The sequence below is a fragment of the Dendropsophus ebraccatus genome, chromosome 12 (genome assembly GCF_027789765.1).
Source record: "Dendropsophus ebraccatus isolate aDenEbr1 chromosome 12, aDenEbr1.pat, whole genome shotgun sequence".
Classification (NCBI taxonomy): domain Eukaryota; kingdom Metazoa; phylum Chordata; class Amphibia; order Anura; family Hylidae; genus Dendropsophus; species Dendropsophus ebraccatus.
In genome coordinates, this window is record NC_091465.1 from 59,889,504 (window position 1) to 59,911,112 (window position 21,609).

At 44.4% G+C, this 21,609-nt stretch overlaps 1 protein-coding gene across 2 annotated transcripts in view; it reads left to right on the plus strand.

The window, feature by feature from the left end:
• The first annotated feature begins 232 nt into the window (after positions 1 to 232).
• Positions 233 to 21,609, plus strand: part of OAF (out at first homolog) — a 32,357-nt gene continuing 10,980 nt past the window's right edge. The window contains exons 1-2 of one of the 2 annotated variants that reach the window (XM_069948561.1): positions 233 to 573; positions 1,202 to 1,466. In XM_069948561.1, the coding sequence (XP_069804662.1) occupies positions 1,251 to 1,466 (216 nt within the window). In that variant the 5' untranslated portion in view covers positions 233 to 573; positions 1,202 to 1,250. Of the gene's footprint in view, positions 574 to 599; positions 776 to 1,201; positions 1,467 to 21,609 lie in introns of those variants that run through there. The other variant, XM_069948560.1, reaches the window with a different exon arrangement.

The window sequence follows — 21,609 nt, forward strand, 5'->3', positions numbered from 1 at the left end:
TCCTGGTTTTGGTTGCAAAATACTGATCACAAATCCTGTGTGTGAGCATAGCTTCCTAGGTGTAATAGCCGGCAGTCGGGATGGAGGGATGAGGACTGCAGGATCAGGCTGCACTGGTCACGTGGTGCCAGAGGATGGAAGCGATCCCGAGCGCAGCTGGAGCTCTGCGTCACGTGACTGGGAACAATGTGAGCACTAGGTGAATGACAAAGTTTCTCTCTTCTTCTGGATCTTCCTGTAAAGTCCTGGAAACTCCATCCGGGCGCAGCTGTCAGTGCACAGGCCGAATTACATGGGACAAAACTGCGACTATTCCTCAGATTTTTTCTTCCTCCTCTGCGCCCTCGGGCGCCAGTTGTTGCTCGTACAGCGCCCGTCCTATTGTTGCTCCTCTCCGCCGCCGCCGTGGTGTGTCTGTCCCTTTAAGTGAAGGGGCAGGTCCTGGAGGAAGTGACGGCCTCTGAAAGCCGCCGCCTGGGGGGGAACATCCAGAGAGCGGAGTCCGGCCCGGGACAGCGGCGGCAGCCGGAGCGGATGAGGAGGGAGAGCCTGCGGGGGACACCGGGATCCGGGGTGAGTGCGGCTCCGCTTATCCATCCGTGCGACCCCCTAATCCCGCACCATAGACGGAGCCCGGCCACTGCCTGCCGTGTAGCGGCCAGGGGATCGCTGTCAGTTATCGGGCGATCTGATTGATGCCATGCAGCAGACTGTGTGACAGAGAGACACTCACCTGCGGATTTACTGCGGATTGGTTGCGGGTTCTTTCCTCTTGGTGCGTAGTGAGTGATGGGACATAGAGATGTGTATAGTGGGGATGACAGGGACATAACTGACCATGTGCCCTACAGGTGACTGCAGTGTATTGTTCTCTGTTATCAGCCACTTCAGCCCCTGTCATCTTCTGTTATCATCTTTTATGATAATTTTTTATCTATTATTCCCCCCCTGGGCTGTGCGGGCAGATGTGACTTGTTAAGGGCCGGCATAGGCTAAAGCGGAGGGGCTCAGCCCATACTGGCATCATTGTGTCATCTGTCCGCCCCTATTCTAGGGTTTCTTTTCCCTTCCTATATGGTGACTCGGACAGGTCTGGGCGCTGGAGTGGTTACTGTCCCGTCTCTGTACTGAGACAATGTTTTTGCTGCTCTGATTTCTTCTCTGTTGTTAAAACTTTTTTCCTTCTTCTTCTTTTCTCAAGTCTTTCCCAGTTGTGCCAGCCTGGCTGCCCTGGCCCCCTCTGCCCGGTGATGTGTCCTCTGGTATCAGCCAGACAGTTCTTGTGGCTCTGGTCTCTGCTGTGGTACTGTAGAACAAGCCTGGGGGAGCTCAAGGTCCGAGTCCGTCTAGAAGATGGTCAGGTGGCCGAGGAGAGCCTGCAGGCGGACAGCGAGCGGGACTACATCACCCTGGAGTTCCGCAAGGCGGACGGCACTTTTATCACCTACCTAGCCGACTTCAGACAGGTGAGTGCTGGTGTTGGTGTGCCTGGCCGTGCATTGTCGTGCTTGGGACGGCGGAGGTGTGCATGGCCGTGTCATGGTGTTCCACTACTGACTGAACCCTGGGTTAACCCTTTCAATGCTTTGAACGCCTGCAGCAGAATTCCATATAAATGCCCCATTCAGTTCCTTAATGCATAGGGAATGTACAGTTATAGTAAGTAGGATTAATGCTGCGATAATTCGACCAATCGATCCTTTAACGATTTTGAAGCAGCGATTAGATTTTTATAACGATCAGTGTTTAGATGAAGAAAAAAATCGTTATTGCAATCGTTTTAGGATCGCTTAAGCCCATATCACACATAGGGTAAATCTGTGAAAGACTGTTTCCATGAAGCGATCTGCGAATTTTTAGCAAACCATCAACCACGATTTGAGAACATGTTGAAAGATCAAAACAAACGATTTCTCGCTCGTCGCTTGATCGTTGGCTGTGTTTACACGGAACGATTATCGCTCAAATGCAATCGTTATTGCGAAAATTTGAACGATAATCGTTTCGTGTAAACACTCCATAAGAGTTATTAAGGAGATTCCACCATACACCAATAACTTCTTACACCTTCTGCAGGCGAGACTGTTAGGGTATAAACGTGTCCCCCGAAATGGAGGGAACGCACCACTCATACGCGACCATTGCTCCTATATCCTGTATGGGGGCTCCTAACATTGCTGAGCTCTGAGCAGACCTCTGTGTGTCGTTGCCGGTTAGCTGACGCACGCTGTGTCATCGCCCTTAGGATGTCATCTTCTGTATAGTTTGCCGGAGCCTATAAATGCCTTTGTTACTCCCAAGTGACAGCAGCTTAACTTTCTTTACTGTCCGTCTCCCCACCCCTCCCGAAGGCGGAATCTCTTTCATGTAATGTAGTAGTTTGTGGAGCAGCTTTAATCACCAGAATATTTCCTTTCTCCAGTCTCCCCCAGTACAGAGGGGGCGGCCGCTGGTGATATCTGGGCATGGTGTACTACTCACTGCCCGGGATGAAGAGCTGCTCTTGTAATCTGTTGTGTTCTGCATAATCTCTTCCAGTAGATGAATGGTCTACGTGGCCACATCTGGACCACAGATGCATCCCGGCCTGTCTGAGAGGTCTCACTTACACTGGCTGCTTGCTTGGGGCTTGTTTGCGGGGGGAGGGGAATCTTGTTTATACAGTCAATAGGAGCGGCCCTCGCTGTCTGTGTTATGCCAAGTGCTATAATGGAGCTGTAATTGTGCAATTTAGCTGTATGAGGATTTTAACTGAGAAGAAACAAGTCTTCAAGGAAAACTACTGCTGCGTCCTGTGAGACTAATAACGCCGGAAATCTGGAGATCTATGACTTCTATAGTACTAAATAGACATGAGCGAACCTCGAGCATGCTTGAGTCCATGCGAACCCGAACTTTCGGCATTTGATTAGCGGTGGCTGCTGAAGTTGGATAGAGCCCTAAGGCTATGTGGAAATCATGGATATAGTCATTGGCTGTATCCATGTTTTCCAGACAACCTTAGAGCTTTATCCAAGTTCAGCAGCCCCCGCTAATTAAATGCCGAAAGTTCGGGTTCGGATGGACTCGAACCCGAACCCGGTTCGCTCATCTCTAGTACTAAACCGTACTTCTGAAGAACCTTCTGACGCCAATGCTCGAAGGAAATAGCCAAAATGTTAACCATTTCAGAATAATATGAGAATCATCATTCTTTATGGCTGACGGTGTACAATTTCATGCTAAAAATCAGAAATTTGATAATTCAAGTCTATAGCATTATCAGCTGATCATTTGCCACTTTGTGCAACATAATAATATTATTATATTTTTTTAACCCTTTACACCCCCCTCCTTCCCCACCAAAAAAAATGCTACTAGAGGTGGCACTTAAGTATGATATGTATACTATGATATGTACCTGGAATCTTTTGAGTCTGTTTATCCCTTCCAGAGGATCAACACTGCCCCTTCAATGCTTCCCTCGCATCTCTAACCACCCATACATCTGTGCAGCTGTCCCTGTATGTACATAGTGCTGCCTCCTGAATAGAATCAGCAGCAGCAGTTCAGTGCTTAGTGTGACCCCTTACATGTTGTGCTGCTCATTCCCCCCACCCCTGTGCATGCCATCTATAGAGGTGGACTGTTAACCAGCCCCAATACAGTGCCTGTCTGTTTAGTCCTGTGCGATTCATCAGCACTATGCCATGGCATTGTAAAATTTCACTCCTGTGACTAGCCAGAAGGAAAGGAAGTCCTAAGCTACGGCCAAGTAACCCAGCTCTAATTCTGCTCCTTGAAATTGAGGGAATAAGAAATAGCTGTGCACTATGGATTAGAATTTCAGGGGCTTAATACCAACAGTGAGAGCCCGAAAATCCCCTTGAAGGGTTAGAAGGTGTCGTGGAAAAAGACAACGTGAGACAGCTGCTCCAAATTAAAGGATTATTATTATTCAAACAAGATAACAATAATGTGACATACAGACGTGCACTTCATGTATGCAAGTCAGCGCGCTACAATCAGATAACAATACTGGGTTCTTATAATGTTTAAAATGTCCATGTGAGGTAGTTGCACCAATCCTGGAGCTTGAATCCTGGGCATAGAGTACATTTTCTTATCTTCCACCATATTGAGATGTACAAGCAACAATTCTTGGGAGGGGCTCACAAGGTGGCTGACAAAGCATATGTTTTGCAAAAACACTTATTCTAGTTGTAAACACAAAAAAACTATCACATGAGCAGAAATATATTTTTCATTCCACTCTAAGCATCAATTTGATATTAAAAACAGGGCAAGATGGCTGGATTGCCTTTATTTCTTTAACAATTCTCACCCTTTTGATAATATCATTATCACATATATGTTTTCTTTTTTTTTTTTTTTTTTTTTTTTTTTTTTTTTTATATATGCGTTTCTCGTTCCTGACTAACATCCTTCCTATCCGGAAATGACCCCTGAGACAGTCGGTAGGGGCATGGTATATACAGATAAGCTGCATATAACATGGGATACTCTATCCATTCCCAACCATCTATTAGTGACCATTTCCTCTAAGTATGAAGATATATTTTATTGAAGCACACACAGAAATATATTTCTAACTAAATGGATAATAACAGCAACTTCCAGAGATGCACCACCATGGGGCCTGAGCTGGGTCACAGGATTTACAAAGCCTATGGACTCTGCACCCGTTTTGCCGTGCTCCGGGCCGCATGCCTGTGCACCTGTGGGACCCTGATTCAGGGATGATGTCTTCCACACGTCTCACAAACAGCCGAGGGTCTTTAGCAGAGACGAGCAGTCGAACTTGGGCTATCGGACGGTCATCCCTGAAGCTGTATTATCCTTTTTAAGGGATGGACGTATCCACACCTTTACTGCAACGAGAAACACAACACATTAGAAATTTCCAATTTATGAGAAGTATTAAAATCAATCCTATCACCACCACTGTGTGTCTCTATGGGGTCATGGGCATCTTCTATCCAGGTACAACACTCTTCCCCTATAATAGCACATGTTCCTTCTCTATGGCCAACAAATAATCAAGAGCCATTCTATTTTGTAAGGCTACTTTTCTAACTTGGGCCAATTCTTCATTAAGGGCATGGATAGAACTTGTGGTTTCATTAATAATTCCATCCATAATACTGGCATACTTATTTAACTTATTTGCTAGCTCAATTCCCCAGCCCGTCCAAGAAGGGAACCACATCCAAGCTTTATCAGCTGAGGTGAATACTCACAATCGGTTTTTCCCACATGTACCTCAGGTAACCCCACTTGTCGGCCTTTAATCTTGGCTATGTGATTTATATACATAGGGCCTAAGCATATAGTGGGTGGAGATATTATGCCAACAATTTCTAGGTATGTTCCTTGGTCTGAGAGAGCATTGTGAGTTGTGTGGTCTACATCTATTTGGACATCATAGCTATAGTCTGTGAGATTTAAATCATTCATTGATATTGGTACACCAATTAAAGGGATTCCTCTGTGGGTGGCAGGAATATGAGAGCAGATCCAGCAGTCGGTGGCATTCAGCTGTTTGGCTGTCTGTTGGTGTAGAAGCCAGATAGAGTTCTTCTGCTTCTCTCCTTTCACCCGCACATGAAAGTACAAAACACAAAATAATAGGTAGGACAACAGCAAACTGAACAGTAACTGCATGTTAATAGTTTGTTAGTCTTCCTCTTCCCCAATGGCCTCACCCTTTTGGTACAGGTTATCGTCACCGACCTGAAAAGTAACTTTCTTACAATGGGAAGCGTGTATCCAGTTCGGCTTCCCTCCCACCTTGACTGAGGTGGGTGTAGTCAGCAGCACCTGGTATGGGCCATCAAATCGGGGTTCCAGATGTTTCCTCACGTATCTTCTTATCACCACCCAGTCTCCGGGCTGCAGATGATGAATTCCTGTTGTTTGCTCTGGATCTGGTAAAGAAGAGAAAACTTTTCCATGCAAATTAGTCAGTTGTTTGTGGAGCTGAATAACATAATCAGTTAAAGAAGCATATTGTCCATGCAGCTCTTGTGGAAAGAAAAGGCCTGTAAGCGGTGGCCTTCCATATAAAATTTCATATGCTGAGAGACCATGCTTTCCCTTTGGGGTATGCCGCATTGCAAACAGAGCTAAGGGTAAGGCTTGTACCCAGGTCAGCTTAGTTTGCTCACAGATCTTGGCTATTTTATTTTTCAGAACGCCATTTGCTCTTTCTACCTTCCCTGATGATTGTGGGTGGTACGGTGTATGCAGATGCTGGTTGATTTGCAACCCTTTCAGGACGTCTGCAAACACTTGTCCTGTAAAGTGAGTCCCTCGGTCAGACTCTAATGTCTCAGGTAGGCCGTACCTGCAGACTATCTCAGAAATTAGCTTCCTCGCCGTGATCTGAGTTGTCGCCTTGGAAACAGGCCACGCCTCAATCCAGGAGGAAAACATGTCCACACATACCAGGACATACTCATACGTGCCACACTTAGGTAGTTGTATGTAGTCTATTTGTAACCTCTGGAACGGGTAGTCAGGTTTTACAAGATGTTTCATCTCAACCTTGGTCATTTTTCCTGGATTATGTTTGGCACAGATCATACATTTCCTACACCAATCCATTGCAAACTGTGGGAAGCCTGGTGCAAACCAAAACCTGTTAACACCACCAATCATTCCCCCTTTGGAAACATGGGAGGGGAGATGAGATATAGTAGCTAAAATTGGATATAACACTGGGGGTGCACACAATCGACCATCCCCATGTTTCCAAACGTCATGTTGTGGTTTGCAGCCAGCTTTCCTCCATTTGCTAAGAGTTAGGGGTCCTGTTTGCTTTTGGAGCTGTATTAGAACATCCATTGTCAGGTTCTCTGTACCTGGATTGGACTCTCGCAGAAGCATGACTGCTGCCTGTTTGGCTGCTTCATCTGCTCTGTTGTTACCCCTGGTTACAGGGTCTTGTGTTCGCTGATGTGCCTGGCACTTGATTACAGCTACAGCTTTAGGGAGCTTCACCTTCTCTAGCAGATCCTGTATGAGCTCCGCATGTTTCACCACCTTTCCACTAGAGGTTAAGAAACCTCTATGTGCCCACAAAAAGCCAAAGTCATGGAGGACTCCATATGCATAGCAGGAGTCGATGTACACACACATATATACATATATATATATATACACACAGTCCTTCCCTCTGCCAATTCACATGCCCTGATCAGGGCAAGTAACTCTGCACAGAATATATGCTAGGATCAAGGGATTCAGAGTACAGAATGGAGGTGTCATCCACAACAGCAAAGCCTGCAGCGAACCCTCCCTCTGGTCTCCGCACTCCTGACCCATCTACATACAGAGTTATTTCAGCATCTGTGATGGGGACATCCAGGACAGAATTGGGAGGAGAGTAAAAGAGGTCCATCTCCTGTTCACAACTGTGCCCTGTAATATCCCCATTCAGGTCATCATGAAGCGGCAGTAGGGTGACTGTCTTTAACACATTGCACCTTAGTATGGTGACTCAGTATACAGGGGAGGTCTCAATTGCTCAGTCGGGTATAACATGGCTGAGCTAGTGGGACCTTTTGGTCTAGTTGCTGTGTCTACTGGGGAGCCCTGTACACTTGAGTCAGGGATACCTGTATTATCCATGATGGATACCACCAGAGACAATGCAAGCTGTTCTATTCCTTCTGCCTCTTCTGTATCTAACTCAGACTGTCCCTCCTTTCTTGACTGTGCTGTCTTTATCTACAGAAAAAAATACCTAGGGCTTTTTTTTAACCTTTCAAATAGGATTCTGCAATCCATCTACTCCAAGCTGCTGTTTCATTTGGCTCTGTGAATTTTCATTTACAATTCCTATAGAGATTAACCCAGCGGGGTAACTCAAACGTTCCCTCTTTAGGGATCCCCAAATCTATTCCCCTAGTCAGCATGCACCATTTAGGTAAATGCTTGCTGACCCATTTGCCATATTTTTTATTCATCACCTCCCTTGGGGTAGGAGGAGATGTTGGACGTCCACTACTACATTGAGGCACACAGCCTCGTTGAGGCACACAGCCTCTTTTGCTGAGATCGTTGCCCATAGCCCGGCTATGATGGAGGGGACCCTTACCCTTCTCTCTCGATTACCCAGCGATTTATATGGCTATTGGCTGTCAGGGAAACCTCCAAACAGCGTATCCCCGCTTTTGATCCCTCCAAATTTTCCAAAAGAGCCAAATAATAAACAGCAAGGAGCAGATTCCAAAAAGTGTTTGCCCTCTTATATCATCCAAATTTAACCACGCTAGAGAGGGACTTACTGAGTCAGCAATTTGGTTGTTCATGAGACAGAGTTCTGCTGCAGCTTTGGGACACGCCCTTCAGTGCTTAGTGAAGTGCAGATTCTCAACCAGTGTGACACGAGGCTGTCAGGAACAAGCCGAGAGGTGATCAAAAGATCAAATCGCTCTCGTTTTTCTAGGGGGTACCTAGAGTCTTGTCCTGTCCATCCAAGGCAGACCAGGAAAACCCGCACCTACCAACACCTGTCCTTCTGCTATTTTGTCCCTCCGCTTTAGCAGACAAGGATTAGTAACGCTTACTTGACAAACAGAGAAGATAGAAAACACACGTGTCTAAGGACTTATCATACTAGCTACTCCCACTGGCTTTCTCCGTAGAGGGGCGTCTTGAAGTAGCACTTTCATACACCGTAAAGGATCTCTGTCACGCTGATATGGTGGGGTTTTAATACACCAATATCCACATTCACTCACACATTTGTAACAAAAGATGTTAGGACACTTAACATTAACACAGCTGTTTCAGGTTCTTAGGATCTGTACTTACGACAGAACAGAGAGATTAGGGATCAGAGGAGGGAGAGCAGACTGAGAAACAAAGGTTCTCACCTAGATATGGCGCCATTGTCTGGTCTCCTCGTCCTCGGTTCCTGATCCTGCATCCGTTCGCTGCCGCTTTCAGATTCCCGGTACTTCGGCACCAAATTGTCGTGGAAAAAGACAACGTGAGACAGCTGCTCCAAATTAAAGGATTATTATTATTCAAACAAGATAACAATAATGTGACATACAGACGTGCACTTCATGTATGCAAGTCAGCGCGCTACAATCAGATAACAATACTGGGTTCTTATAATGTTTAAAATGTCCATGTGAGGTAGTTGCACCAATCCTGGAGCTTGAATCCTGGGCATAGAGTACATTTTCTTATCTTCCACCATATTGAGATGTACAAGCAACAATTCTTGGGAGGGGCTCACAAGGTGGCTGACAAAGCATATGTTTTGCAAAAACACTTATTCTAGTTGTAAACACAAAAAAACTATCACATGAGCAGAAATATATTTTTCATTCCACTCTAAGCATCAATTTGATATTAAAAACAGGGCAAGATGGCTGGATTGCCTTTATTTCTTTAACAAAGGGAACTATCAGCAATTACATGAATGTAACCTGCTCATATGTCCCTAATGCACAGGAGACACCAAGGAGGAAGGTATGTCTCTTACCTTCCTCCTTGGTGCCATTCTGCTGCAGTTAGTTGCGTGCCCCATGGTCCGGTAAGACCCTTAACCCTTTAAGGACATGGCCCATTTTCGTTTTTACGTTTTCTGTTTTTCCTCCTTGTGTTTAAAAGGTCATAGCACTTGCATTTTTCCACCTAGAAACCCACATGACCCCTTATTTTTTGCGTCACTAATTGTACTTTGCAATTACAGGCTGAATTTTTGCATAAAGTACACTGCGAAACCAGAAAAAAATTCAAAGTGTGGTGAAATTGAAAAAAAAAAAACGCATTTCTTTTATTTGGGGGAAATGTGTTTTTACGCCATTCGCCCTGGGGTAAAACTGACTTGTTATGCATGTTCCTCAAGTTTTTACGATTAAAACGATATGTAACATGTATAACTTATATTGTATCTGATGGCCTGTAAAAAATTCAAACCGTTGTTAACCAATATAGGTTCCTTAAAATCGCTCCATTCCCAGGCTTATAGCGCTTTTATCCTTTGGTCTATGGGGCTGTGCGAGGTGTCATTTTTTGCGCCATGATGTGATCTTTCTATCGGTACCTTGATTGCCCATATACGTCTTTTTGATCGCTTTTTATTAAATTTTTTCTGGATTTGATGCAACCAAAAATGCGCAATTTTGCACTTTGGGATTTTTTTGCGCTGACGCCGTTTACCGTACGAGATCAGGAATGTGATTAATTAATAGTTCGGGCGATTACGCACGCGGCGATAGCAAACATGTTTATTTATTTATTTGTTTACTTTTATTTAAAACCTGGGAAAAGGGGGGTGATTCAGACTTTTATTAGGGGAGGGGGCTTTTTACTATAAACAACACTTTATTTTTTTTTTTTACACTTATACTAGAAGCCCCCCTGGGGGACTTCTAGTATATACACTTGGATCTCTCATTGAGATCTCTGCAGCATAGATATGCTGCAGAGATCCATGAGATCGGCACTCGTTTGCTTTCGGCTGCTGCAGCCGAAAACGAACGAGTGCCGAGCCGAGGACGGCACCATCTTGGACGCGTCCCCGGCCGGCATCAGTAACGGAGATCGCTCCTCCGGGACAAGGTCCCGGAGGAGCGATCTCCCCCACTAGACCCCAGGGAAACGTTGCCTCCGGTAATCGGAGGCAGCTGTCAACTTTGACAGCTGCCTCCGATTAGCTAATTAGCGGGCACGGCGATCAGACCGCGCCCGCTAATAGCAGCGGTCCCGGGCTACTCGCGGCACCCGGGATCGCGGCACTTCAAAGCGGGGCCGCCGCGCGGCCCCGCTTTTAAGTGCAAGTGAGGACATATGACGTACGCATACGTCCTATGTCCTTAAGAGGTTAAAGGAGAAGTCTGGCGAAAATTTTTATTATAGTATTGTGTTGTCCCCCAAAAGTTATACAAATCCCCCATATACACTTATTACAGGAAATGCTTATAAAGTGCTTTTTCCCTGCACTTACTACTGCATCAAGGCTTCACTTCCTGAATAAAAAGGTGATGTCACGACCAGACTCCCAGAGCTGTGCGGGCTGTAGCTGCTGGAGAGGATGATGGCAGGGGTATGCTGAGTGTCCCTCCAGTGCCCTGTGTCCCTCAGTGTCCCCCTGCCATCATCCTCTCGCGCAGCCACAGCCTGCACAGCTCTGGGAGTCGGGTCGTGATATCACCATTTTATCCAGGAAGTGACATCACCATTTTATCCATGAAGGGAAGCCTTCATGCAGTAGTAAGTGCAGGGAAAAAAAATCACTTTGTGCATTTCTCGTAATAAGTGTATATTGGTAATCTGTATAACTTTTGAGGGACAACACAATACTATAATAAAAATTTTCGCCAGACTTCCCTTTTAAGAGCACTGCCCGCCCCATAGCGCCGGTCCACCTGTGGCCACCCCTCCCCTTTCTAATGATAATGAATGGAGCAGGCTGCATTAGCGCTATGGGGGTGGGAAGTGCTCCTAACAGTCTAACAGCACCAGAACGGTGCTGAGGAGGAAGGTAAGAGACATATCCTTCTCCTCAGCGTCTCAGGTTAGAGTTGTCTAACCTTCTGGTAGTTCCCCTTTAATGTAACAAAACCAGACAGGTTTCTAGAAATCTTTTGTAACATGAGTCTGCTTTATCTATTTTCCCTGATCATTCAGTTAATCCACCATGTTGCCGCTGCAATCACTTGTACAGACAGTCCCATGGATGAGTGTTTGTTCACATAAGTCGATGGCATATACAGATATTTTTTATTTAATGTAATATGTTTTCATTTAGTTTTTTTGGCATTACAGCATCGGAGCATTAAAAGAGTACAACCTCCCCATAGGTTTCTCGGCAGACTGCAGTAACCGCAGTGCATAGCGCAGCTCTACAGCTTTACTAACACTGAATCACTGTCTACATAAAGGAGGTGACCGGCAGAGGTGAGGTTCACAGCATAATAGGTATATCAGGTTATTCTTCATTTTTACATGAGAAGAGATCTGTGCTTGGCCATTCTTTTATATTCTAGTTTGAACACTGTTGGAACCATTTTCTTCATTGTTGCAGGGTATCTAACATAAAGCTAAGAAATGTTCATATAAAGGTAACTTGTAGGTTTGCATCTGCAGCTCCTATGCAGGCCTATATGTCTCCTTGGTAACAGACTACAAACAAGCCCTATGTAGTCTGATCATGTGTCGGTACTCCTATCTATCATTTACCAATCATTAGGTAGATTAGCAGGTTTTCCTTCTATTCCCTGGTCATCATCCTATAGATGGTATACTGGATGTATACCGGCCTTCCAACACCTACTTTTCTAGTCCTTCTTGATGAACATGGCATGAGATGAAACTCTTCACAGAGTATTTTGTGCCCTGATAATAACACATTTCCTGTGTGTGAGTGAAGTGTATTGTCCCGTCCATTTCAATACCCCGGGTTGGATTGCCACAGTTCTTCCCTGTTCGCAGTATCTGTGCTGCGTCCTTGTCCTGTGATCATATTGCAGCCGGTGGCACCTGCCCAGTTCAGTCTTTGTGTCCTCGTGTTTGTGCAGGTGAGTAAACCTCAGATTTTGTCCATCCCCAGAACTTGAGCTCTTACCTTGGCACTGACGGATCAGAGGGGGGCTCTGGGGTTTTGTACATCTTACAGATTTGTGGGTGGAAAGGCAAGTGAGTGTTTATTGCAGTACTCTTTGTAATATTTTATATCTACCTTCTGACTGTGCAGCGTAATAAAATGTGTACAAAGTGCCACTTCTGGGGTTAGTACATTTATAGCAGTCTGTCTATAAACCCTGTGCAGTCTGATTCCTGTCCTACATTACTGATACCATGTCTCCGGCCTCCTGTACACCACTGCTGACCACAAAACCACTGATCTGTTGTTTTCCTTTGCATCCATAGTGCATATGTATGCCATCTGTATTCCACAAAGAATGGGAATGTGGCTAAAAAGGAAGTGATGCAAACCCAGACCCTATAATGGAATCACGCCAGAGGAAGGATCATTATAAAACATGGCCATGTGCCAGAGCCATTGAAATAAATGGGTAGTGTATTATATGTCATACAATGGTATCTTGGTTCTCAAACTGCTTGGAACTCAAACTGTATTTTTAGGGAAAGTTTGCTTTGGTTCTCAAACTCTTGCTCGGTTCTCAAACACTTTTTGGGCACCCAGTCTTGAAGTACTCGGTATCTAAACGTTTTTTCGAGCGTAGATGGTGGGTTGTACGTGGTAAGTTTAGCAGTGGTGAGGCTTCACATACAGTACAGTACAGCACAGTACAAGACTGCTGGAGTGCATATACAGTACAGTAGTAGTACAGTCAGTGCACCACCATCTCCCATCCTGTACTGTATAATACTGCTGGAGGGCATATACAGTACAGTAGTAGTACAGTCAGTGCACCACCATCTCCCATCCTGTACTGTATAAGACTGCTGGAGTGCATATACTGTACAGTAGTAATACAGTCAGTGCACCACCATCTCCCACCCTGTACTGTATAAGACTGCTGGAGTGCACATACAGTACAGTAGTAGTACAGTCAGTGCTGTGCCATCTCCCATCCTGTACAGTACTGTATAAGACTGCTGGAGTGTATATACAGTACAGTAGTCGTACAGTCAGTGCTCTGCCATCTCCCATCCTGTACTGTATAAGACTGCTGGAGTGCATATACAGCACAGTAGTAGTACAGTCAGTGCACCACTATCACCCATACTTTACAGTGCTGTGGTGGGGTGGGGAATTCTATACAGTATATAGCTCTGTTCTGTAATGTCCTGTACAGTATATAGCCCTATTCTGTAATGTCCTGTACAGTATATAGCTCTGTTCTGTAATGTACTGTACAGTATATAGGGCTGCTCTGTAATGTCCTGTACAGTATATAGTGCTGTTCTGTAATGTCCTGTACAGTATACAGAGTTGTTCTGTACTGTAGGGATTATATTGGGCACTTTTCAGTGTAATTGTAGGTAAGTATTGGTGGGTGCTGGAACCAGTTACATTATACACATTTATATTATTTCCTATGGGAACACACTGCTTGTTTCTCAAACTGCCCTCCGGAACCAATTAAGTTCAAGAACCGAGGTACCACTGTAATTGCTAGATAGTGTGTGGACTCTTTAGCACAGTTGCGTGTATTTGGTTCAGATGAGGTTTTCCCACATTTTTGTGGGACATTTTTGCGTATGGAGTGTATAATCAGTGTTCTGAGGCCACTTCTCATCAGGAGTTCAGTCATACATGAAGGCACTGTATTTAAGAATCAGGAGTCATGTTCACATGTTACAGATTTAGAGGGAAGGGGTTACACCAAGTGGATGAGATATAGAAAATCTCTGCTGCTACTATAGTTGGCTGTGAACTAGAAATCTGCAGTATTTCTCTACCGTGTGAATTTACCCTTACAGTGTAAGGGATCTGCAGGACTGTCCATGTAAATCACACTGAAGTGATATCTTTATGGTTGTTGTACCGGTCAAGGTCAGTCCGGCAGTGTCTTTAGATGGTTATTAGAAAATCACTGTCTGGAATGTATGGGGAGGATGAGCCATGGGAACCTTCCAGCTACAATACATTTATGTTTTGAGAAGCAGTTCATGCCTCCGGGCTACGTTCACAGACAACCAAGGAAAACAGCTCTGGAGGGAAAGCGGCACGTAACGTGATGGAAAGCTGTGTTATTGTAAGAAATTAGCATGCAGAGTGATCAAAGGTCATCATCCATTGTGGCAAACCAGCACTGGGATATTTTGTTTTTCTTCACTGTGACTACGTCTATTGGATTGTATACAGTGTGCACTGTGTCCTATGTGGTGACCCATTCCCTGAGAACTCCTCTTCATTTCAGAGCACAGATGTGAATGGTCACATAAAGGATTTGACGTATTATAGAGTTGCAAATGGGGTTGGACCCAATAATTTCAATTTCTTTAATTTGGGGTATAAGCAAAGTGGTGGCAACATGAGAGAGCTGGGAGAAGCGTGTCCGACAATGGAGGGAAGGTTTTAAGTAGAGATGAGCGAACCTGCCGAGGTTCGGGTTTGTATGAACCTGAACTCTTGGCTTCTGACTGCTGCTGTCTGCCCACTCCGTGGAGAGGGTGGATACAGCCAGAGGACCGCCTGGAAAACTGGGATACAGCCTATCCCAGTTTTCCAGGTGGTTCTCCGGCTGTATCCACCCTCTCCACGGAGCGGGCAGACAGCGGCAGTCAGAAGTCGAGAGTTCAGGTTCATATGAACCCAAACCTCGGCAGGTTCGCTCATCTCTAGTTTTAAGGGAGAAATTTAAAAAAAAAAAAAACAATTACCAAATAAAACCAAACAATCTGATTGGTCCGAATTTCAGTGTGACAAGTCAAGGTTTTTTTTTTGTTTGTTTTTAATTGACAGACTTTTTTTTTTTTAAAAAGGGGTTGTCCAGACTAAGGAAAACATGGCCACCTTCTTCAAGAAACAGCACCTCTCATCATCCGTTTGGCTGTGGTATTGCAGCTCAGTTGCATTGAATTGAATGGAGCAGAAGACAGGGATGCTGTGTAGCTGTGCATAGATGCAGGGCTGTCCTTGGGGGCTGTATAGTCTTTGTAGTGACATTTCATGTCAGTACTGTAGGGGGTGCCACTGGGTAATGTAATACGTGAGCACCTGAAGCTTCTCCCCTAATCCTGCACTGTATGGTTTACTAGGCAGGTAGGGTGCATTGAGCCTACGGCCAGCCCTGTATAGATGACTAAATATTCTGGGAGGAAGATGAAGGGACAATCGGGAGATCCATCCCCATTGTGTCAGCCATTCTCCCCATGGACCAGATACGGCCATCAGTGCAATGTTCTGCGTCTGGTTAATATCACTGACAGGTTTGTCGTTTTGACTAGTTCCTATTTCATCAGCCCGGGGTTTTATCATCCGGATGAAAGCTTCAGATCCCAGAGTGATATCCCAGCAGCCAGCACTGTGGGAAGTTTATCCCAGTATGTTTATGGAAGGTGTCTCAGTTCAGATCTGGATGGGAATGGCTGAATGTAAAGCTTATCAAACTCCAGACGTGGCGTCCTTGTAGCAGGGGAATGATGAATGCCATGTCTCCTCTTGTGCTCCATAATCTTCCTGGTTTCCAGCTTCTTCCCATATGAAGACACATGATCTGTAGTCAGGAGATAAGATCTTATGTTCTACAAGACAAGTGACAGCAGATTCCAGCTCTTAACCTTTAGCACTTTCGATAAAACATTTCCTTCACACCCCTGGCCTGTTTTCCATAAGAAAGCTTAAAGGGGTTGTCCGGCGATAAAAAATTATTCACAGAATAACACACATTACAAAGTTATACAACTTTGTAATGTATGTTATGTCTGTGAATGGCCCCCTTCCCCGTGTCCCACCACCCCCACCCGTGTACCCGGAAGTGTGGTGCGCTATACATTACCTGTCACGTGCCGACCACGGTCTCCGATCGTCAGCAGTGACGTCTTCTTCGGGAGGCCAGCGGATCTTCCCGAGTGCCGGCCGCCCTCTGCAGCGTCATCCGAAGCTCAGCCGCGATTGGCTGAGCATAACTGTGCTCAGCCAATCGCGGCTGAGCAGCTGATGACGTGGCCGCGTCATCAGCCGCGATTGGCTGAGCACAGTTATGCTCAGCCAATCGCGGCTGAGCTTCGGATGACGCTGCAGAGGGTGGCCGGCACTCGGGAAGATCCGCCAAGCTCCCGAAGAAGACGTCACTGCTGACGATCGGAGACCGTGGACGACACGATATGCGGTGAGTATAATGCACCACACTTCCGGGTCTAGCGTGGGTGGGGGGAAACACGGGGAAGGGGGCCATTCACAGACATAACATACATTACAAAGTTGTATAACTTTGTAATGTGTGTTATTCTGTGAATAATTTTTTATCGCCGGACAACCCCTTTAAGCAGAAAAAAGTCCGATATGAGTCAAAGGAACATCAATAGAGGCATTATGGTTACAATAAACTCTGCATGAGGAACTAGTATTTATAGCATATTACGTATCTCTTTCTCCACTTACTACTAGCTCTCCTCTCCCTCCTAAATCCATCATTCACCCTTATTCATCAATCTTACTTGACACCACTCAGACATCTCTGAACGGGAAGATCATCTACTTAGGAATGGCTGTAATGCAGGGTCTGGGATGATCCTGGGCCTACCGTACAATCATATCAGGCCGACGTCATATCCTGTTTTATCCTCCGTACTGAATTTTCTAATTCCTTTACATCCCAAGATGTGTTATGGCATTATGGCAACACCATTTACTTAAAGGAGAAGTCCGGCAAAATTTTTTATTAAAGTATTGTATTGGTCCCCAAAAGTTATACAAATCACCAATATACACTTATTACGGGAAATGCTTATAAAGTGCTTTTTTTTTTCCCTGCACTTACTACTGCATTAAGGCTTCACTTCCTGGATAACATGGTGATGTCACGACCCGACTCCCAGAGCTGTGCGGGCTGTGGCTGCTGGAGAGGATGATGGCAGGGGGACACTGAGGGACACTAAGCATCCCCCTGCCATCATCCTCTCCAGCAGCCACAGCCCGCACAGCTCTGGGAGTCGGGTCGTGACATCACCATGTTATCCAGGAAGTGACATCACCATTTTATCCAGGAAGTGAAGCCTTGATGCAGTAGTTAGTGCAGGAGAAAAAAAAAAAACACCTTATAAGCATTTCCCGTAATAAGTGTATATTGGTGATTTGTATAACTTTTGGGGGGCAATACAATACTTTATTAAAAATTTTCGCCGGACTTCTCCTTTAAAGTGTCCCTGTCACTTCAAAACTTTTAATGGAAAAATATTTTTTTTGATTGGAGGTCCAGATGTTCAGACCCCGTGCTGATCACTAGAAGAAAAAGGGAGGGAGCATGTGGACAAGTGCTGCTTCTCCTCTCATCCTTTAGCACAACAGGAGATGGTCCCATAGATGTTTTGTAGAAATCCAAGTCATGCGGACAGCGCTGGAAGAGAGCATGCACTTCTCCATAGCCTGTTTTCCAGCACGCCCTAGGGCAGTGTTTCTCAACTCCAGTCCTCAAGACCCACCAACAGGTCATGTTTTTAGGATTTTACAGGTGATATAATTATAGTCCTGTTGGTGGGTCTTGAGGACTGGATTTGAGAAACACTGCCCTAGGGCTTCATCCAACTTCTACAGCTGCCAGGAGTCAAATGCCGTGTGTTCGGCAAGTTCGCTTGACACTACCCTTATTCACCTATTTACTTCCTTTTATCTTCTATAATAGCATATCAAAGCCTCAGTTTTCCAAAGTACAGGATATAATTATGAATATTTTTTAGCACTCCAGTGAACTTCATGCTGTGATTAAGTATAACCATAGGGCACATATAAAGCTACACAGTACAGCTCAATGATTTTATAGCATTAGTCATCTTTATGCAGCTTTGTGTTGTTTTTCCATATCTGTGAACCTTGGCTCAATGACTCTGTGTAATGTAATATAACATTGATCTGACCCGGTTGTCGGTAAAACAAGTTTAAAGGAAACCTGTCACCATAAAACTGCTACCTAAGCTATCAGCATCCTGTTATAAAGCAGAAGGAGCAGGGCAAATTGATATACAGTGGGACCTCGGTTTAAGAGTAACTTGGATTGAGAGCATTTTGCAAGAAGAGCTTAGTTTTTCAAAATAGTAACTTGGTTTAAGAGCATTGTTTTGTGTTAAGAGCTCCCTTTACTGAGCAGGGACCTGGGGAAGGGCTATGGTCTGCCTAGTGGGGTAAACAGCACTGTACTCTTACCCAGCAAGTCTCCCTCACCTTGCAAATCATAGCAGATCCAAGGCTGTGGAGTGTGGAGGTAATCTCTTCGTAGCTGTAACCCCTCTATGTGCCCACATATGCCCTGCTCATTCCTTCATGCTCCCTGTAGTCTCTATTAGCCCTTGTGTTTCCCATCCTCTCCAGTCCTGCTGTAATGTGCCTGCACTTACTTCTGGCTCTGTCCTCCTGCACAGCTCTGTGATTCCCCATTGCTGTCATGTGACCACACAGACCACTGAGCAGCCCTGCTTCTCTATTCTAGCCTGTTGTACTACGATACTGCATTATGAGGATCTTCAGTTTCATCCTGTATCTACAAACTACTGCTTTTTTTTTTTAATTCTTATGTACTTACTATACATTATACTCCACATGCTGATTGCTATACTGTACAGTAACTTATATTATGACATATTCAGCTGTTTCTAAATGTTTGTCTCATTTCTTTTTCCATGTTGTTAAAAAAAAAAGCATTATTTTTGGGGTGTGGAACCATTTGTCTTTGTTTTAAGAGTGATTTGGATTACAAGCACGGTCCCGGAAAAAATCATACTCGTAATCCAAGGCACCACTGTATATCTTTATGGGAAAAGATTCTGTATAACTTGTAATTTATTGGTTGCAATCTCTGTTTCTATGACTTTCTGCAGCTTGTGATTCCCCATTTAATAGACCTTGCCAGATTCTTTGATCTCCAATCAGAGCTAGTTCCTGTATGATACAGGATATGCACTTTAAGGGTGCGTTCACACCTACAGGATCCGCAGCAGATTTGATGGTGCAGATTTGATGCTGTGTTCAGTTAATTGAATGAGATCTGCTGCGGATCCGCAGCAGAAATATCAGCTGCGGATACGGTAAGTGTGAACGTACCCTAATAGTAGTCACCATAACACTTCTTTGTGTTCCTGGACAAGTGTGTCTTGGTATGTGTATGTAAAGTGCTCATACTTCTAGATAGTTCCTTAGTGTGTAAAGCAGATTTTTTTTTTTTTTTTTTGTATAGAATTAAAATGTGTCGCAACACTTTGAACTGCTCTCTAAAACCTTTGAAGAAAACATGGCTTTATTCATTCTGCTTGCTAAGAAGTGAGCGTGACCCATAAGGTAAACATGCTGTGTATGAAATGTGATTCCAGGTGTGGAACTTCACAGCTATTACCATGAATTAGCTCACGCATGACTGCTGGGAAATCGGACATCATCCTTAGATGAGCACATTATAAGTCAACCGACTCCCTCTCAGAAGATTTCCGCACCATTAAATGGGCACTGTCATTAAGAAAATTAAACTGGTCCTAGAGACAAATTAAAAGTTTTCATCTATCGAGTGTTCACATCCACACCGATCACTAGATGGGATATGTGTCCGCTGAGCACGCTCTCTGTGTATACTTTATAATATTCTGAGACATCGTAAACCACAGTAAAGATATGGATCTATACTAGTTTACTGTCTTTATTGTGTTTCTTTTACCTTTCTTCTTTGCTTTTATTAGTTTGAGGGTGCCAGGGACACACCAGATCCGCAGCAGATCTCCAACAGATTTGATGGTGCAGATTTGATGCTGTGTTCAGTTATTTAGATCTAATCTGCTGTGGATCAGCTGCGGATACGCAGCAAAAAATCCGCTGCGATGCAATGTGTGTGAAGCTACCCTGACTCTCATTTGTATTTACAGGTTTGATAAATCTTCATTGATAAGTTAGAGAATTCTGTAAATGCCAAGTCCCTCGAAATGTGTCATTGGGGCTTTTTGTCATTTTTCTGATTTAGTATTTTTTTTATTTATTTATTTCATTTGAGTACATTATTATGGGGGCAGCCATCTTGCCTGAGCTATTTTTAGAAGCATTCATGGCTAGCCCTATAGGCATAGATACAATAGTTATTCTCATACCCTATACACGTGTGCTTCCCTGATGTGTTCATAGTCTGTGGAGCTGCTGCTGGTACAATGCTCAGATACCCTTCTCAGCTGCATAGACAATAAATAGAGTAATGTCAGGACCTTGTTTTTGAGAGCTTGGACCCCCTGTGATCTGACACGTATCCCCTATTCTGTGGAAAGGTGAGATTTTCTTTACTCTGAATACCCCTAATGTACCTTTTTGTTCTTTCCTTAACAGCTTTGAAATTCATTTAGAAAAATAATAAAAAATATATATATTCTCTTTCCACAAGAAATACAATAAAGGGGTACTCCAGAGAAAAGAATGTGTTTAAATCAACTGGAGTCAGAAGGATATATCGATTTGTAAATTACTTCTATTTAAAGAAATTTCCAGTCTTCCAGTATTGATCAGCTGCTGTATGTCCTGCAGGAAGTGGTGTGTTCTTTCCAGTCTGACACACTGCTCTCTGCTGCCACCTCTGTCCATGTCAGGAACTGTCCTGAGGAGGAGAGGTTTTCTATGGGGACTTGTTACTGTTTTGAAAAGTTCCTGTCATGGACAGAGGTGGCTGCAGAGAACACTGTCTGAGACTATAAAGAATACATCACTTCCTGCAGGACATGTAGCAGCTGATAAGTACCGGAAGACTGAAGTCTTTTAAACGTAAGTAATTTGCAAATCTATATAACTTTCTGGCACAGTTGATTTAAAAACACTTTTTTTTTCAGAGTACCCCTTTAATAATTGCTGTCCTTGGCAGCTCCCATAGACAGTGAAAGAAGTGGCAGTGTGCACACGCATCCTCTGTTCCATTCTGATGATGGTAGGACCCCGTTCTCAAGCTCATACACATATCCCTTATCCTGTAGCTAGGAGAAAAGTTTTAGTGATTT